Genomic DNA, 17695 nt, shown 5'->3' on the forward strand with positions numbered 1-17695 from the left:
GGTTTCACACTGTATATCCTGAAGTATTTTAACATCTGTGAAAAATATTGTAGATGTCAGCAAATATTAGAACAGTGTTTGATACAAAGAGGGGGCTCAATGAATGCTAATTCCATGTTATTAATTCATCAATCAATGAACTTATCGTTGTGTAACTACATCCAAATAGAGTAATATGACGACCAGCTTAGATGCAGAGTTAAGAATATTGAGCAAGAATGAATTAAGAGGTTGTGAGGTGTAGGTCACAGAGAAACTTAATTTCTATAATTTACTGAGTCATGTTTGAAAGGACTTGTATGCCAACTAGGCATACAATTTTTTGTATTTTTAGTAGAGTGGGGTTTCACCACATTGGCCAGGCTAGTCTTGAACTCCTGACCTCAGATGATCCCCCCGCCCCGGACCTCCCAAATTGCTGGGATTACAGGTGTGAGCCAGCGCACCTAGCCCTTTTTCCCTATTCCTAAATGTTTTCTCATAATTTGTTCCTTACATACTTCTTTGCTGGAATACTCAGACCCTTCTTTGCCACTCATAAACTAAAATGAGGGTCCAATTCAAGTATCATAGGAATAGTTCAAGTAAATATTTTTATAACTAGCCAAGAAAATAAATGGTTAACACACAGGGACTAGGGAAGCCCAGAGGAAATGCTGCTGGATCCATTATGGACCCCAGACAGTGCATGGGTTATACTTAAAAGACACTCTATTGACCCCAGACGGGGAGAGCATTTCAGGCAGAGACTCACAGGTGCAACTGATGAGAGAGGATAGAACATGAAGTGCGTTAGAGGAATTGCCAGAAATTGAGTAAAATTGGATCAAAGGAATGTGACCTTGTGATCTCCCCCATGGGACTGAAGAATGTTAGAGTGGTTGTTGGAAAGACGCCGTTCTGAAGGCAGAAAGACATTTAGGCACCTATTGTAGAAATCCAGATGAGAACGTAGAAAATAAAAATAAAGCAATAGTCAAAAATAATTTCACGAAATATTTGTAAATCAAGAAAAACCTGATTTTGGAAATATTTTCTTGTAGACAAGAATAAATAATTATTTAAGGCAATCCTTTATACTGTGACTTAAATCCCAGGAAGATGATCATGTTCCTCAGGTTTTGAGATATGGAATAAATGATGAGATAAAACAGAACATGTTGAATGTAAATGATTATGGAATATACAGCTGACGATGATGTGATATGATACATTATCTACATGACGAATTGAAATGAGGTGAATGATGTAGGCACTGACATGAGCTTTAGGCTATTATTGACCTTCTGTTTTCCTGAATCTGTGTTACTGTCCTTACTTGCAGTAAATGGTTTAGCATTACTTGTTTTGGGGGCTCTTTTGCTAAAATCTTCATATAGGTTCAAGGCTTTCTGAGGAAACATGTTGCCATCAATTGGAACACGTTTCTTCATGCCTTCTACACACACAATTAATGACCATTTTTAAAAATCTTAAATAAGCACTTATTACACACTGTGGCTGTAACTTCCGCAGTTTGAAATGCAATAGCAAAACTAGTATAGATTTGTTTTTCCTTCTTCACAATTTAATGAGTAAAAGATTCAACCCACGACCTCAGCATATTTATTTTTTTCATTTCTTTTTCAGTAGAAAACTTTTACCTTCTCACTTAAAAGAAGCACTTTATTATGACTTCCCTTTAGCATATTTAAATCACCAGCATCACTACTCATGTGCTTGGGGACACTATACAATAAGAAATGAATTCTTTCAACACAAGCACTACCATACCATGGCAGTTGAAAAAAGTGATAACTGAGAGGTTACGGATGATTGTGGTGGTATAAATCATGTCCTAGGTGGGACAAAGCAGGAATGAAAAAGATTTCTTCATGCTATTCAGAATAGCAGGGAACTTAAAACTTAGAAGCTGTTTATTTGTGGATTTTTTTAAATTTAATATTTTTTGGCCATGTTTTGATCCCTGGTAACTCAAACCTCAGAATGAAAAACTGTGGATAAGGGGGACTACTCTACCTAACCATAGACACATTTTCTCCATGATTTTCATGTGGTTAAACATAAAATAAGCTGATAAAATACATAAGTAAAATAGAAAATAGATTTCTACAATTGATGTTTTATAAATGTTTTTGAAATTAGAAGAAAACCTTTTTAATGTAAAATTAGCTTTAGGAAAAAGCTTGTTGAAAGTGTGGACTTCTAATATATTCTTGTTTTTGAAATAAATATTAATTAAAGCATAATTAGAATTTTTCTTAAATAAACAAGAAGGTACAGAATCAAAAATTCTTTGATGATGCAAAAAAGATGTTTTACATATTTTTACTGACTCTCAAGTCTTGCAGGTTGTTTCAAGAGTGCAGTGAGGGTACATGTACACTTTTCTTCTTTCAGGGCTATGATAATGTATCTTTTTTATATTAACTTCTCGTGGCTAAGAATGTTGAACATATTTGGAAAACACTGTTGACAATTGTACCATTTACTTCCCTGCTCAACATTAAATTTGTAAATTAGCTTAAAAGATTTGATTCTTTTCATTTCAAATAACAGATACCATAAGTGATTTTTACTGGCAGGTGGTTTTAAGGACTATAACTCAGGATAGATATTAAGATATACAAATTAAACTGGGGTTCTTTTTGTGATGTTTTACAAACATTTCAAATTAGTTAGGCACGTACTGTTTACTAAGCCTTATCCTCCTTGAGTAGAATGTAGAAATGAAAACTGTAATTTTTGACTTCAAACACTCAGTCTAATGAGGAAGATTGACCAGTAAATGTCATCAGTAAGAGGCTGTATTATTTGATTAAAAAAAAGTGCTAGCACTAAAATTTGACAGATACATACAAAAACTCAGAATGTGCTATTACTGTAGTTTAAATGAATCCCCTAAAGTGTGAAAACATAATCTGCAGTGCAATTGCATTAAGGGGTGGGGCCTAATTAGAGGTGATTAGGTCATGAAGACTCTTCCTTCACGAACAAATTAATGTCATTAGTGAAAGGGAGTAGATTAGTTCATCTCAAGAGTGGGTTTATCGTAAAAGTGAGTTCAGTCCTCCCTTGCCGTTCCACCTCCCACCATTGGATAAAGTAGCCAGAAGGTTTTCATCAGATGTCGGTAAGTTGATATTACATTTCCCAATCTCAAGAACTGTGAGAAGCGAATTCTCTCTTTAAATTATTCAGTCTTTGGTGTTCTGCTATAGCAAAACAAAATGGACTAAGGCAGCTATTATAATAAGATGGCATTTCTTAAAACAATTATCTTTTTGCATATCTGTTTCCATGCTCATACATTTATAAACTGGATGTAAGTGTAGGTTATAAATATACACTACAGTTTGTGTTTATAAAATGCATTATTCACAATAGTTTTAAAATAAATGTAGGTTAATTATGTCCTTTTATTCTATACATCCATATTTTTTCTTTCCTTAATTCCAATAAAAAGTATTTAAATCATAACTAATATATAGCAACAAAAATTACTTTAAAACAAATAAATATTCATAAAATATTTTTAAAATTGCTCTACAATATACATGTCACAAAAGCCTATAAGTTTGCTGGCATTTGGATCCAACTTTGCCACCAAATATTGCTAAAGAAATTTTAAAATAACACTTCTATATTAACATATTTTTGTAGATAGTCATGGTGGAAGAAATCCAGGACAACAACGGCAGTTGATAGAAAGTACATTTAACTTTGAAAAATGTAGAGCATTTTCTGAAAGAAAATTATTTCAGTGTAGCCTTAAGAAAAAATGAGCCAGGCGGTGTCAGACGCCTGTAATCCCAGCTACTGGGGAGACTGAGACACGAGAATCACTTGAATCCAGGCGGAAGAGGTTGGGCTGTGAACCACGACGGCGCCACTGCACTCCAGCCTGGGCGACAGAGCAAGACTCCACCTCAATAAAAAAGAAAAAAAAAAAGTTAAATAAGAAAAGAGGTGGTGGCAGTTATGTCCAAGCATAGGTAACTGGTGTGAACCAGGCTCAGCTACAAGATCCATGGGGAATCAGCATCTGTAGGAATGAGCGTGGGGAAGAGACAGAATATCTTGTGAATTTAGTACCCCAAAAGCCACCAACAGGCATTCATTGAAAAGTGTGACATGGATGAAGCCGGAAACCATCATTCTGAGCAAACTATGGCAAGGACAGAAAACCAAACACCGGATGTTCTCACTCATAGGTGGGAATTGAACGATGAGAATACTTGGACAAAGGATGGGGAACATCACACACTGGGGCCTGTCGTGGGGTGGGGGGATGGGGGAGGGATAGCATTAGGAGATACACCTAATATAAATGACGAGTTAATGGGTGCAGCACACCAACATGGCACATGTATACACATGTAACAAACCTGCACATTGTGCACATGTGCCCTAGAACTTAAAGTGTAATAAAAAAAAGAAAGAAAGAAAGAAAGAAGAAAGAAAGAAAGAAAGAAAGAAAGAAAGAAAGAAAGAAAGAAAGAAAGAAAGAAAGAAAGAACGAAAGAAAGAAAAGTGTGGTGATCCAATTTAAGAAAAGCTGCTGAAACTAGGGAGGGTAATTGGCAAATTTTAATATGCAAAAATCTATTGTAGGGTGTGAAGGTCTGGGGCCATCTCTTTCATATTAATCTCAAACATAACCAGTCACAAATCTCCTCCAGGATTAAGTTCTATACTAAGAGGAAACTATTGGCCAGGACTATCACAATAGGGGCAGAAGAAATAAGCTCTCTATAAAATAAATAGAGAATGGAAGTAGAACCAGGAGTTGGCAGAAAGTGAGAGGGCACATGATAGGAAACTGTGAGATCAAAAGAGCTCTAGAATCAGGAAGTTAGGAAAACTATCTTGACCATGTTCAGGAAAGTGAATTTTTTGTAAGTTACATCAATAAAGCTCTGTTTCCCTCTTCATATTTAAGAGATATCAGGTAGGAAAACACATTTTCAAAAACAACAGACTTCAGGGTGACTGTTCATGAAATGACCTCTAGAGAGAAATTTACTGGAGGAGCCCTGGTTGCAAGGTGACAGTGTCAATGCCATCTGCACCAACCTCAGGAGATACTGTCTCAGTGGGCTTCTCTGTCACTTGCCCCACAGCTGTACCTCCCAGGATCCAGCTCTCCCACAGAAACTGGCTTCCTCAAGCTGCCTGTAGCCTGTAGAGATCCTCTCCTACCATACCTCCTCTTACTCCTAGTCCCCATGCTCTCCTTTCTCTCCAGGTAATCAAGATAATCTGTTCCTAAAAATTGACTGTTGATTTATTTTTGGTAAATGTACAGTAAAATTAAATATATTTTTTGAAAATGCAAACTGAATGTCTTGCTGACATATACAAATTGATAGTCCTCACTTTAATAAAGAAATATCATACAACACAAAAGTTAAAAAAACCCTTTGGAGAATAGCTCATTTTGATATTACTATGTTTGAACTGTATTACCTAATAATTGGCTTTCCATTTATAAATTTAGGGTCTTTAATAAAAATCTCACAATATCAAGGTTTGAGACAATTGATGTATCAAAATTATTTTATGTTCATTTATAGTGTAGTTTTAAATTTAAATTTAAATTTTAGTCAGGGACTGTGTCAGAATGTCAATAAATTTGGGTTATGAAACAAAATCATGGTTTCTCCTGTTTCTTTATATATGTGTGTGTGTGTGTGTGTGTGTGTGTGTGTGAATCACGTTCTTGTGAGTTAGGTCTGACATAAACAAAATAATCAGTTTCCTTAAGCAAATTGGGAGCCATACCTGGATTTAAGTTATATTTTAAAGAATCACTGCCACCTTTATACTTTACTTTTTGAAGTGAAACCACCTTGCTTGAATACACTATAGTCCTGGAATTTGATATTAAGAATCTGCAGGTAGATAACTTCTCAATGCTTTCAACAAATTTTGCCCTTATTAAAAGTATTGTGAAAACTACCTTTCAAAACTTTTTGCCTGAAAATAATTTCACAATAAATTTCCCTGTGTGCCTGAAAAAGGACCATTGGCTGTGGCTGCAAAGACTGCTGCCACACAAAATGACAGCTTCAGGGCAGAACTCAGACAGCACGGGGAAGAAAGTAAGTACAGTCTGGCTCTGCATAATGACTTTTTGGCCAACAGCAGAATGCATACAAGATGGAAGTTCCATAAGTTATAACGAAACTGAATAAGTCCCATCTGATAGCGATGTTACAGCTGTCATAACATACACAATGCATTACTCATGGAAATGTATGATGAACAAAAGAAACAAACCAAACATATACCACGTGTTTCTAAAACGGATTATCTCTCCTCAAGAAGAACCTCAGGCAAGTTCTTCAGGAGATATTCCAAAAGAAGGCGTTGTTATCATGGGAGGTACAGTTCTATACGTGTTATTGCCTCTGAAAACCTTCCAGTGGACCAAGATGTGGAGGTGGAAGACAGTGAAGGTGATGACTCTGTCGCTGTGTAGGCCTTAGCTAATGTGCGTGCTTGTGTCCTAACATTTAACAAAAAACTTAAAAAAAAAAATGCTTATAGAACCATAATATAAAGAAAACATTTGCAAAAATCTGTACAATGTGTTTTGTGTTTTAAGCTAAGCATATTACAAAAGGATAAAAAAGTTAAATTAAAAGTTTAAAAGGTAATAATTTACAGTAAACTAAGGTTAATTTAATATTGAATAAGGAACATTTAAAAAATAAATTTTAGTCTAGCTTAAGAGTACAGAGCAATGTGTATAAGCTAATGTCCTAGGCATTCACACTCACTCACTAACCCAGAGCAACTTTCAGTCCTTCAAGCTTTATTCATGGGGAGTGCCCTATACAGGTGTATCACTTTCTATCTTTTATACCATATTTTACAGTATCTTTTCTATATTTAGATCTGTTAAGATACACCAATACCATTGTGCTACAGTTGCCTGCAGTATTCAGTACAGTGACATGCTGTATAGGTCTATAGCCTAGGAGCAGTAGGCTGCACCATATGGACTAGGTGTGTAGTACGCTATACCATCTAGGCTTGCTTTAGCACAGTGATGAAATTGCCTTATGACGCATTTCTCAGAATGTATTCCCGCAGTTAAGTGAGTAATGACAGTACTTATAAGGTGCTTTCACATGGACCTTATGTTACTTCTTGAGTACTGTGCCCCAGAAGTGATGTGTATACATCCGCAGTCCGTCAGACTTGAGGTTCCCAGATCCCAAAAGCAGTTCCCCCAAAAATTCCAGCAACAGGTACATCCTTCATTTTTATTTTGAAAGAAAATGTAATGCTCTCAGAATTGTGAGCTTTACCATTTTGGTGCAGAAAAAAACTTGAGTAACAGAATCAGTGATGAGACTAGCTGTGAAAACAGAGAAGCTTTTTCAAGAAGTGTACTGTGAGCTATTAAACCATGAAAAGGACAAAGAATAATATCCCGGGTAAAAAAATAAAAATAAAACGAACATAAAATTGTTTTACAAAGATCTACCTGAATACTAAAATTTGGTAGAAACCATTGCTGTTATTTAGGAAGAAATACAGGGGAAAGAGAGGAAGGTAAAGATGGGGCTGGGAGACAGGAATAGAGAGAGAGAGAGAGAACACAATCAGTAGACTTAAATACTACAGATACCAAGACAATATGATTGAGTGTTTGGTATGAAGCAGAAGCAGCAGAGAAAACCACAGTAAGGCATTATTTACAATGGAATTTTTAGGTCTGGCTTTTATTCTGTCAAGGCTGTAATGTTTTCCCTGGATCCATGCACTAAATAACAGTCAACACCCACAAATTCTTTCATCATTAATGTTCAATCTAATCCTAATTCGGATATTCAATCTAATAAAAGCACATAACACAGAATAACTTGGGAGAAATCTGAATAAAGTCTGGAGTTCAGCTCGTCGTAACGTATCAATATTGATTTCCTAGATTTAACAAATATACAATGAAAATGTAAGATGATTATTTTAGAGTAAAAATTAACCAGGTATGGGAATATGTAAGTCTCTATCATCTTCCCAACTTTTTATAAATCTAAAAAATTATGAAATAAAATCTGAAAGATTACTGTGAAGGAAAACATCCATCTGTACTCCACAACATATTTATATAATAAAAAAGGCAAGTTGTAGAAAGATTTATATACATCAAACCCTCAAATAACATCATTTCATTGTAAGTAATTTTGTTATAAAATTGATGAGAAAAAAAATCAATTACCAGCCATGGCCACTGTCCTTGTACAGTTTGTATGGTCACTCCGTGTCTGCGTATATACAATTACTGTGTATGTACAAATACTATATTTTATAAATATATGCCTAATATACCCATACACCCCACACCCATACACAAGGCTTTGAGAAAGGCACTTTGCTCTGGGAATGAGGCTCATGAGCAGTGAGTTTGGGAGTCAAACTCAGGCAATTTAGCTTCAAGACATCGCTCTTAACCATGATATCACATTACTCTCGCCTGACTTTTTCACAGTGGAAAATACACAGTAGAAACCTTATGCCAATTCCAGGAAATGTAAGGACTCAAGAATTATTTTGACATGTGCAGGAAATGTTGCTTCTTGTCTTCTTTATCAGTATCTATCAGTATCCCTTGTTCTCTACAACTTTGCTTTTCCTCACCAAACTTTACTTTTCTGACACATTTATGAGTGCATTCTGGTAAAGAAAGAGAGTTTTACTTTGTGTCAGACACTGATAGAAACTCTCCTTCTCCATATGTGCCTGAGCTTGACTGTCCTCTTTCTGTTGCCATTAGTTAACCCCGAATACCTTTTACCCTTTTAGATGTCATAAGGGTGTGACTGAGCAGTTTCAAAGGCATCAACTTTTGCTTTCTCCTCCTCCCTTGGAATCCTGCATCTGCACTGCTGGTCTCAGACAAAACAGGCAACCCCTATTTCCCATTCTGGGATATTTTAATGACCAACTTTTCTTATGTTGTGAATTTGAAGGGCAAGGACAGATCATTGGAAAGCGGATAGACAGGGACCTGTGTTCTGAGAACTGGGCCAGAAGACTGACAGAGGCGCAGAAGAATTTCAGAGTGATTCTGGCAGGCATCATGGTTCAGTAAGGGCCAGAGGAGTGGATCATATGGGCACAGGGTGAGAGGCCTGTGACAGGACACGGCCTATCTCTTTTGCAGCAGAATGTTAATAGACATTAGATTTTAGTAAACAGAGAACATATCTCTGAGTCAGCATCAAAAACTTACACAGTCTGGAAGAATGAATAGTCACAGGACCTAGCCTCACCTTCCCTTTGAGTATGAGAGTCTACAAGGCAGTGAGAATGGAAAAGCTTTTATCTGAGGTTAAAACCAATATCTGCCTCTTCAGTCCACACTTACTGGTAAGGTCCAGTGGATGACTCGGCTACAGGTTTCTGAACTTCTGGCTTTTGAGGGAAAGACTTTGTCACCCTCTATGCTGAAAGTATTCTATGTACTATGAACCCCAGTCAGTGACTCTTAACATCAAGAAATCTTGGGAAGTACAAGGTATTCAAAAGGCTTACATGAATAGTTTGCAGCCACGTACAGACATCAGAAGAGGGGTCCTGACAAGGATGCACTGACCTTTTTTATCTCACTGTCCTAGAATTACTGTGTCTGTACATGGTCACCTTGAAGGAGATGGACCACCACTTCCACCCCTCTACTCCAGTATCATGTGCATATACCTCAGTGATTTTGCTGTGTTATGTTCATAATGATTGTCCAGTTGATACCAAATCTTGAAGAAAATTTCCAAAAGAATATTAACGTGGTTAATTGTCGATTGCCCCTTTACAGGAATCTGGAACTTGAATGGTGTTTCTATAAGGGGCTCTTTGGATCTCGTTTTACAGGACCCTGAGTCTCTGGATATAGATCCTCAATGTCCACTTCTTAGGAAGAGTAGGTGTAGTAGGTTATATTCCTCCACCATTCTCTCTAAAAAGTGCTAAAATATATATTCCATCCCCCGTTGTCTTTCTATGATGTAACTTCAAGACTGCTACTGCTGTGTGTGTTCTAGTCCCTTTACTTTGTGTAGGGTTGTGACTGCAGCTGATGTTTTACTCTGTAGCATAATGGTAGTATAGACTTCTCCTGACTCTGTGGGAATCTTCACTGTGGAAAATTATCTACCATGCTGTGAGCAAGGCCAAGCGACTACCTGGAGAGGCCGTTTGAATATATTCTAGGTAACAGGCCCAAGCAAGGAACCCCAGACATCAGCCAGGATCATCTGCTGGACTGGAAGTAGAATGTTTGTTTCCATTATTTAATCAGTGATCATGAAAATGACCATTTGGTGGATAGACAGACTCAATGGACTCACTATAAACTGGATTTTCATCGGAACTGGGTTATGTTTGTTTTGTTTTTTGATTTGGTTTAATATAGTTAGTTTTTTTTTTTTTTTCACTGATACTAGTATGTTTGCACTGTAACATGAGGTGATGGTTATGTCTTAGGTCTCTAGAGTATCAGTGAGAATTCAGTCTGTGTGAATTGGAAGTATTAACACATTTAATACAGACAGTCTGCTCATCTGTCTATTTTTCCCTGGGTGATGCTGTTTGCTTTAATAAATAGCAGAATTCCATGTGGGTTAAACTCTTTTGGTTCTTGCTCAGACATTGCTAGCAACTTCTCAGAGAAGCAATAGGCTGTACCATTAGCCTATGTCTGTAGGTGGATATTCTACGTAGGTTTCTGTAGTGTGCTCTGATGTTCACACAATGATAAAATCACCTAATAATGCATTTCTCAGAATGTATTTTGTCTCCAAAGGATGCATGACTGTTAAATTCCTATTCTAGCCCAAAGATTCAGTGAAAACTTCTGTGTAAAGTACATTTTTCCCCCTAAAGTGATGAGGTGTAGAATTTACTGTATTAATAGGAGGGAACTTTAACACTTACAAGTGCATTGTACAAAATCCTGTCTGTCCGAGATGTGCAAATTTTGTTCCTGCACGAGATCATTAAGTTGGAAACATACACCCACATATTTCCAGAATTCCATCCAATAAATTCACAAACACTTGAAAATCACAATACATATTTTACGAAATTTGCCATAGGAGATTATTTTAATTGTAAGAAAATGTACAAAAAGGTTTTACATTTTACATATTTTCTATTTAATAGCAACAAAATGAAGTGACACTAAAGTAGATAAAAGCCTGAACAGTATGATTTCTTTGTATCAACAGTGAAGGGGTCCCTTGTATATGGAGTTCCCAAACAGTCAGGTTTCTTAATCCTGATCATCTGTGGCCAGTGGAAAAGAAAGGCCTGACAGGAAAATTTAAGGAGCCAGCCGGGTAACTCCATATGAGGGAACTCCTGGTGACATTCAAAAAACTCACACTTCCACCTTCAAAATCAAGAAACACACCAACCCGGCCCAGAGGTTTCTCTACATAGTGAGGAAACATTGGGGAGGTGGTCAAGAGACTGAAACGATTATCCACCTTCACACACAAAAGAAGAAATATGTCCTTAGATGTAACCATTGTGCTATTCTTCCTTATCCAGGAGTCCTTACAGACTCCCAGAGCCCAGTCCCAAGAGCTGTCCACATCTAGCTCCCAGTAGTGTTTCCCAGAGGAGAAGACACAGGTTCCCCATGCAGCAAAATAGTCAGATCTGTCAGAATTCAAAGATCCACGTCTAAACATCAAACTTCTCACATCCTCAAACAGCCTGATATTGTGATTGGTTACTTCCCAAGTGAAGGCAATTTCCACTGTAGAAAAAAGAGAATGTTCAAGTGAAAAGTAGTTTATAAATTCTCATGTTCAAGTAAGAAAGAGACTCTCACTGGAAAACACAGGTCAAGATTAGAAAGAAACTTCTGTCTGGAAAAATGTTGGAATCAAAGAGTGTTAGGGCATCTGCACAAGTAAATGGCTAAACTACAATGATCACAATTTCTATAAACTCAAAAAGTATAAAGGGGAGGAAGGTCATGTCAATGTCTAGTTGAGCGACCTTTCGTAACAACTGAGAAACTGGAAGCTTCTATATCCATAATCAGGACAACTTTAATACCATCAGATACATAACAACTGAAAGGTGAGGGATCTGTGAACATGGCCTAAGCATGTTAGCTCCATTCAAGAGAGCAGGTCTAGGTAGCAGACGGCAGGAACCCAGAGTAGATTGAATCAGGAGCTAAACAGATATTGTAAAGCCAGAGTATTCTTTTCAGAAACTTATAAACTTTACATGTGTTAATTTCTACCAAATTTTTGAGGTTTGAGACTATAACAGGCATGACTTACATTCCAATAAATACTCACGTCGCGGCAAAGTGATGTCTACCTGTTGATGATCTTAAAGACAAATAATACAAGATTTTCTATTAAAGAAAAAAAAAAAAACCTTTTAGACATGTCCTGAAAGAAACTGTGCAGAGGTAGACATTAAATCGTTACTTCGCCCTGTGATATGGTCACATTTTTTCTCTATTATTTAAGGAATAATATATAATTGTATGTGCTGTAGAGTTGTAATGACATTTCATCTTCATGGATGCATAGCGCTGAACTCTCTTGGCTTCCTCTTTTCTGTATTTTCTTGGAAGAAAAGCAACTGAAGTGAATAATTGGGCCACAGAGCCTCTGTCCCTCATAGCACTCACTAATATAATATTTTTTCCTTGTCAGAGGATAATGCTCTGAGCACGGAAATGACTCCTTGCTATATAAGCCTTTCTGAGGATGTGAGACGTGTGATATTTGGAGATGACCATCGCAGTGCGACCATGGATCCCCAGGGAGTGGAGAGCTTTGCTGTGTGGGGAGCGCAAGCTTTCACCTCTGGCAGGCATTACTGGGAAGTGGATGTGACCCACTCCTCCAACTGGATTCTGGGAGTCTGTCGAGATTCCAGGACAGCAGATACCAGTATCGTTATTGATTCTGATGAAACATTTTTGTTAATTTCCTCAAAGAGGAACAATCGCTATAGTCTCTCCACCATCTCTCCACCTTTAATTCAGCATGTACAAAGGCCTCTGGGTCGGGTTGGGGTGTTTCTGGATTATGATAATGGATCTGTGAGTTTTTTTGATGTTTCTAAAGGTTCTCTTATCTATGATTTTCCTCTTGCCTCCTTCTCTTCCCCGCTGAGGCCTTTCTTTTGCTTTGGTTGTACATGAAAAGTTGGTTTCATGATGATTTATTGTGACCTCCCATATATGATGCAAATAGTGTCCTGAGACCCGATATGTGAGAGCCTGTGAGCTCATTGTAAGTTCATGGAATGTAATTACTTTATGGTTATACATGGGATAACCACCTTGAATGTGTACATTTGTTAATTAAGTTATTTTAATTAATAAATTATTGTGGAATCTTTACTAGAACATCAATAATGGCTTTTCTTGTACAAGTTTTGTTGAGATTCATTCACTTACCATGAAAGTCATGTTCTAATGTATTTAATTCAGAGAATGTTAGTATATCACACTTGTGCAGCCATCAGAACTCTCTACTGCCTGGGCACTTTTATCACTTCCAGAAGAATCCCAATACTCATTAACATTTATTCTCTATTCACCCTCCCCCACGTCTTCACAGCACTTAATCTACTTTTTATGTTTTTGCATTCAGGTAAATAAAATCATACAATATAAGTTTTTTTAAATCTGATTTCTTTTTCAGAGATTATGTTTTCAGTTTTTACACACTGTAAACCATTTGTCTTACTTGTATATTTGAATGGGCTGGGGTAGAAAAATGAAGTAGTAGATATCTTATCTTACAAAGAATAAAGAAGACTCCTTATTGTCTTTAAGTCTGACCAAGTTAAGTTGACCTCACAGACTTTATTATTTCTCAGCATCCTAGTTATTAATCACATTTCAGCTCATACAACAGTTTCTCAGTGCTGGGTTGCTCTGCTATTACATCTTCTCTGAGTATATTATATCAGATTATAATATTAAAAAACTCTTATTCTTATTACTACCAGCTTGAAAATTCCAAGGGGGTAATGGCACTATTTGTCTTCTTTGCTAATATATTGCCATTATCCAATGCAATTTTTAGAATAGATTACACAATAAATAAAATGAATAAATGGATAAGTAGAGGAGTTATGTCATATTATTCTAATACTAAGAAACTTTCCAAAATACAAGTAGCAAAATAGGATAGAACATACTAATGAATATCTAATCAAAAAGTAAGAAATACATTGATTTTCAGATTCATATCAAAGACAATACTGTTATGTTAGAGTTTAAAATAATTGTAGCATAATTTTTTATAGGGTTGATTTCAATTGTCTTTGGTTTTTTAATATAAACCATTGAAAGAAGAAGGTTCCTATATAAGACGATGGGGAACAGGAACAGGACTTAGAAAAAAGGAGACTGTCCTGATTTTAACTGACATATACTTTTAATCACTTACTAAGAACAAACTGGTATAAACATTCTTATGCAGTAGAAAGAACAAAATTAGTTTTAATTTTAAACAAGAATCCAGATGATACAGAATGGAAAATTCTACAGTAGAATGTGATAGCTACGTCTCCTAAGGCACCAGCTTACCTGCTTTAACGAAGACCACAAATTTGACATGATTCAGAAGGTGCATTGCTCTCACATGTTTGTACCAATATAGGAGTTGGTCAAGAAGATGACTAACATCTTAAACAAGTGAATTTTTTCTCTGTGTGCAGAAAACTCCCATTTATTGCCATGACCCATGCAGCAGGAAAGCCAAAAGACAAGTAGGAGGGAAAAGAGTATTCGGCTATAAGGAAATCACCTGGTGTTCTTCACAATGCTTTTATTCCCATCCTATAGGTTCAAAATTAGGCAGATGGCACACCAAGTTGTAAGATATATCTGGTAATGCTGTTTACATTCAAAACAATATTTATTCTTATCATTTGATTCAGAAAACAAATTAAATGACTGGCACAAAAGAAAATAACCCAAGAGATTTGTTCAACGAAACAAAGCAGAACCTCAACCAAAGAGATAAGGTGCTGCCTAAGGTTATCACCAGTCCTTAGTATTAGGGAATGAGTAAACCCTGCTTTTTACCACTGTCAAAGTGTCCAGTGTTGTCCTTTTTAGAGCCTGGCTAGCTGAGGGTTATGTGGCAATAAACATCTTACTTGTATTTTAGTCCCTTAAATGAATGATTTAGATAGGAATGATTCTCCAAATTTTGAAAATACTTATCAGAAATGTTCTCTTATTCCTTCACTCTATACCACACAGACTCTGTAATAATCTCTCTCTTCTGCCTCCACATGTTTATTGCAGAACATTAGGAGTTAGCAGAGAGAAAGCTTCTCACCAGCATGTTTTGGACTCACTGCTTTTTTCCAAGTGATCTGAGATGATAAAATTATTCACCTTAGGGTTCCAACCCAGCACTCCTTTTTGATTTTCACCTATGTTTGTGAGCTTTTCTGTTGATGCTAAAACTCTACACTATAGTCAATGCCTCATAATTTAATTACATTAGTTGTTCCTAGTTTTCAAGGAAAAATTTATTCCTGACATTCTTCTAATTTAGCTCAGATTCACTTTTGCAGAAAGACAGAATTAGCTACTTTACAATCGTTTAGTATTTGACTGATTTTGGAAGATGAAAAAGTGTTTGTGTCTATTTAGCATACTTTCTTAGCCATTTAACCAAGATAATCATATTCTATTGATTCTCCTAGAGATACTTTATTTATTCGCTTCACCTGTCAGAATTTATGTTAGACTGTCACCAAGAATTACTTACAATTGAAATAAATCAAAGAGAGACCACTAAGAACATTGTCAATTATTAGTACAGTAATCTTGAACTTCCTGAGTTTTTTATCCCTAAGAGAAGTTATTTATCTGCCAGGCGCAGTGACTCACGCCTGTAATCCCAGCACTTTGGGAAGCCGAGGTGGATGGATCATGAGGTCAGGAGATCGAGACCATCCTGGCCAACATGGTGAAATCCCTTGTCTACTAAAAATACAAAAAAATTAGCTGGGCATGGTGGCAGGTGCCTGTAGTCCCACCTACTGTGTAGGCTGAGGCAGGAGAATGGCATGAACCCGGTAGGCGGAGCTTGTAGTGAGCAGAGAGCATGCCACTGCACACCAGCCTGGGCCACAGAGAAAGACACTGTCTCAAAAAAAAAAAAAAAAAAAAAAAGTTATATATCAATAACCTGGTTACAGATTTTTTTAATACAAGAATTTTGACTCTTTTATAGTACAAAAAGAAAAAATTGATAAAGCGGATAACTTGGAAAAAATCTAACAAAACTGAGACACATTCTTGATTAGCACTCTATTTCTGTACTAAATTTAGGAAACATGTAAATGGCAGTTTTCGTCAGTGAAATAAGACAGACACACAGAGAAAAACACTTCATGGCCCCACTCATATTTGAAATCTATTTTTAAAAGCTCAATACATTAAAAAAGGTGCTTACATTGATGGGAATAAAATAGGTAAACGAAAGGCAAAAGTTGTAAAGGCACAGTAATGTAGAATAAATGAATCTGATGTACAATCTGTAGATATATTCGATAATCTTGTATTGTTTTAGGGAAATATTCTGAGAGACTAGATTTTTGATGTTCTTATCATAAACAAGCACAGATAAGTGATATGATAGATTTGTTAATTTTCTTCATTACAGTAATCATTTCATTATGCATATGTATCTCAAAACAACATATTGTGCACCTTGAAAATATAAAATAAAACAAATTAAAAAATAAAGGTAATTTTGTTATTTTGCACGTAAGCTGAAAATAAGGGAAGACTGGGTCAGTAATAACACTGCTTTGCTGACTTAAGAGAAGTCTAATAAAATACTTTTATTTTTGAAGTTATCTGTATTAAAAAAATAAAAATTGATATAAGGCTTGTGGCAGTGGTCATACTTATAATCCCAGGGCTTTGGGAGGCCAAGACAGAAAAATCACTTGAGGCCTGAAGTTTGAGATCAGTCTGGGCAACATAGTAAGACCTTATCTCTACCAAAAAAGATAAAGAAAATTAGCCTTGAGTGGTGGTGTGCACCTGTTGTCCCAGCTACTCAGGAGGCTGAGTTGGGAGGATTGCTTGAGTCCAGGAATATAAGACTGCAGTGAGTTCTGATTGTGCTATTGCATTCCAACCTGGGTGACAGAGTGAGAATTTGTCTCAAAAACAGCAACTCATTATGTTATGTAGCCATTTTACCTGAAAGGTATAATTATTTCTTCTACAATTAATAAATCTGCATATGTCGAAGCCAGCTATATCAGGTAGAGCTAGGGCTTCTCTGGGGACACAGAAGTGAGAAGCAGGGAGCTTGACGCGCTACTGGCTCTTCCTGATGGTGACCTGGACCCCCGCCCATGCCTCCCGCAGCCGGCATGGCGCTGCTGGCTGGGACCCGGCAGTTGGACGACGGGGCGCTCTGCATGCCGTCCCCACCCCTAGGCGCACAGGTCTAGGAGGATCGCGCTTACTACGAAGAGTTCCAGGACTTCTCTAGTCGGCCTGACACCCACCCGCAGCATCGCCTCGGAAGACATTTTTTTTTTTTTTTTTTTTTTTTTTGACGGAGTCTTGCTCTGTCACCCAGGCTGGAGTGCAGTGGCGTGATCTCTGCTCACTGCAAGCTCTGCCTCCCAGGTTCATGCCATTCTCCTGCCTTAG

General features: G+C 36.9%; 1 protein-coding gene across 1 annotated transcript; it reads left to right on the forward strand.

Annotated features, from left to right (window-relative positions):
• Positions 1-6256: 6256 nt before the first annotated feature.
• Positions 6257-13198, forward strand: LOC103248201 (tripartite motif-containing protein 64C-like). Its single transcript, XM_073019646.1, has 3 exons — positions 6257-6461; positions 9827-9931; positions 12696-13198. The coding sequence occupies exons 1-3, from the start codon at positions 6257-6259 to the stop codon at positions 13187-13189; spliced, it is 804 nt and encodes a 267-aa protein (XP_072875747.1). The 3' UTR covers positions 13190-13198.
• The last annotated feature ends 4497 nt before the right edge of the window (positions 13199-17695 follow it).

Source organism: Chlorocebus sabaeus, chromosome 1, assembly GCF_047675955.1.
Source record: "Chlorocebus sabaeus isolate Y175 chromosome 1, mChlSab1.0.hap1, whole genome shotgun sequence".
Taxonomy (NCBI): Eukaryota; Metazoa; Chordata; class Mammalia; order Primates; family Cercopithecidae; genus Chlorocebus; species Chlorocebus sabaeus.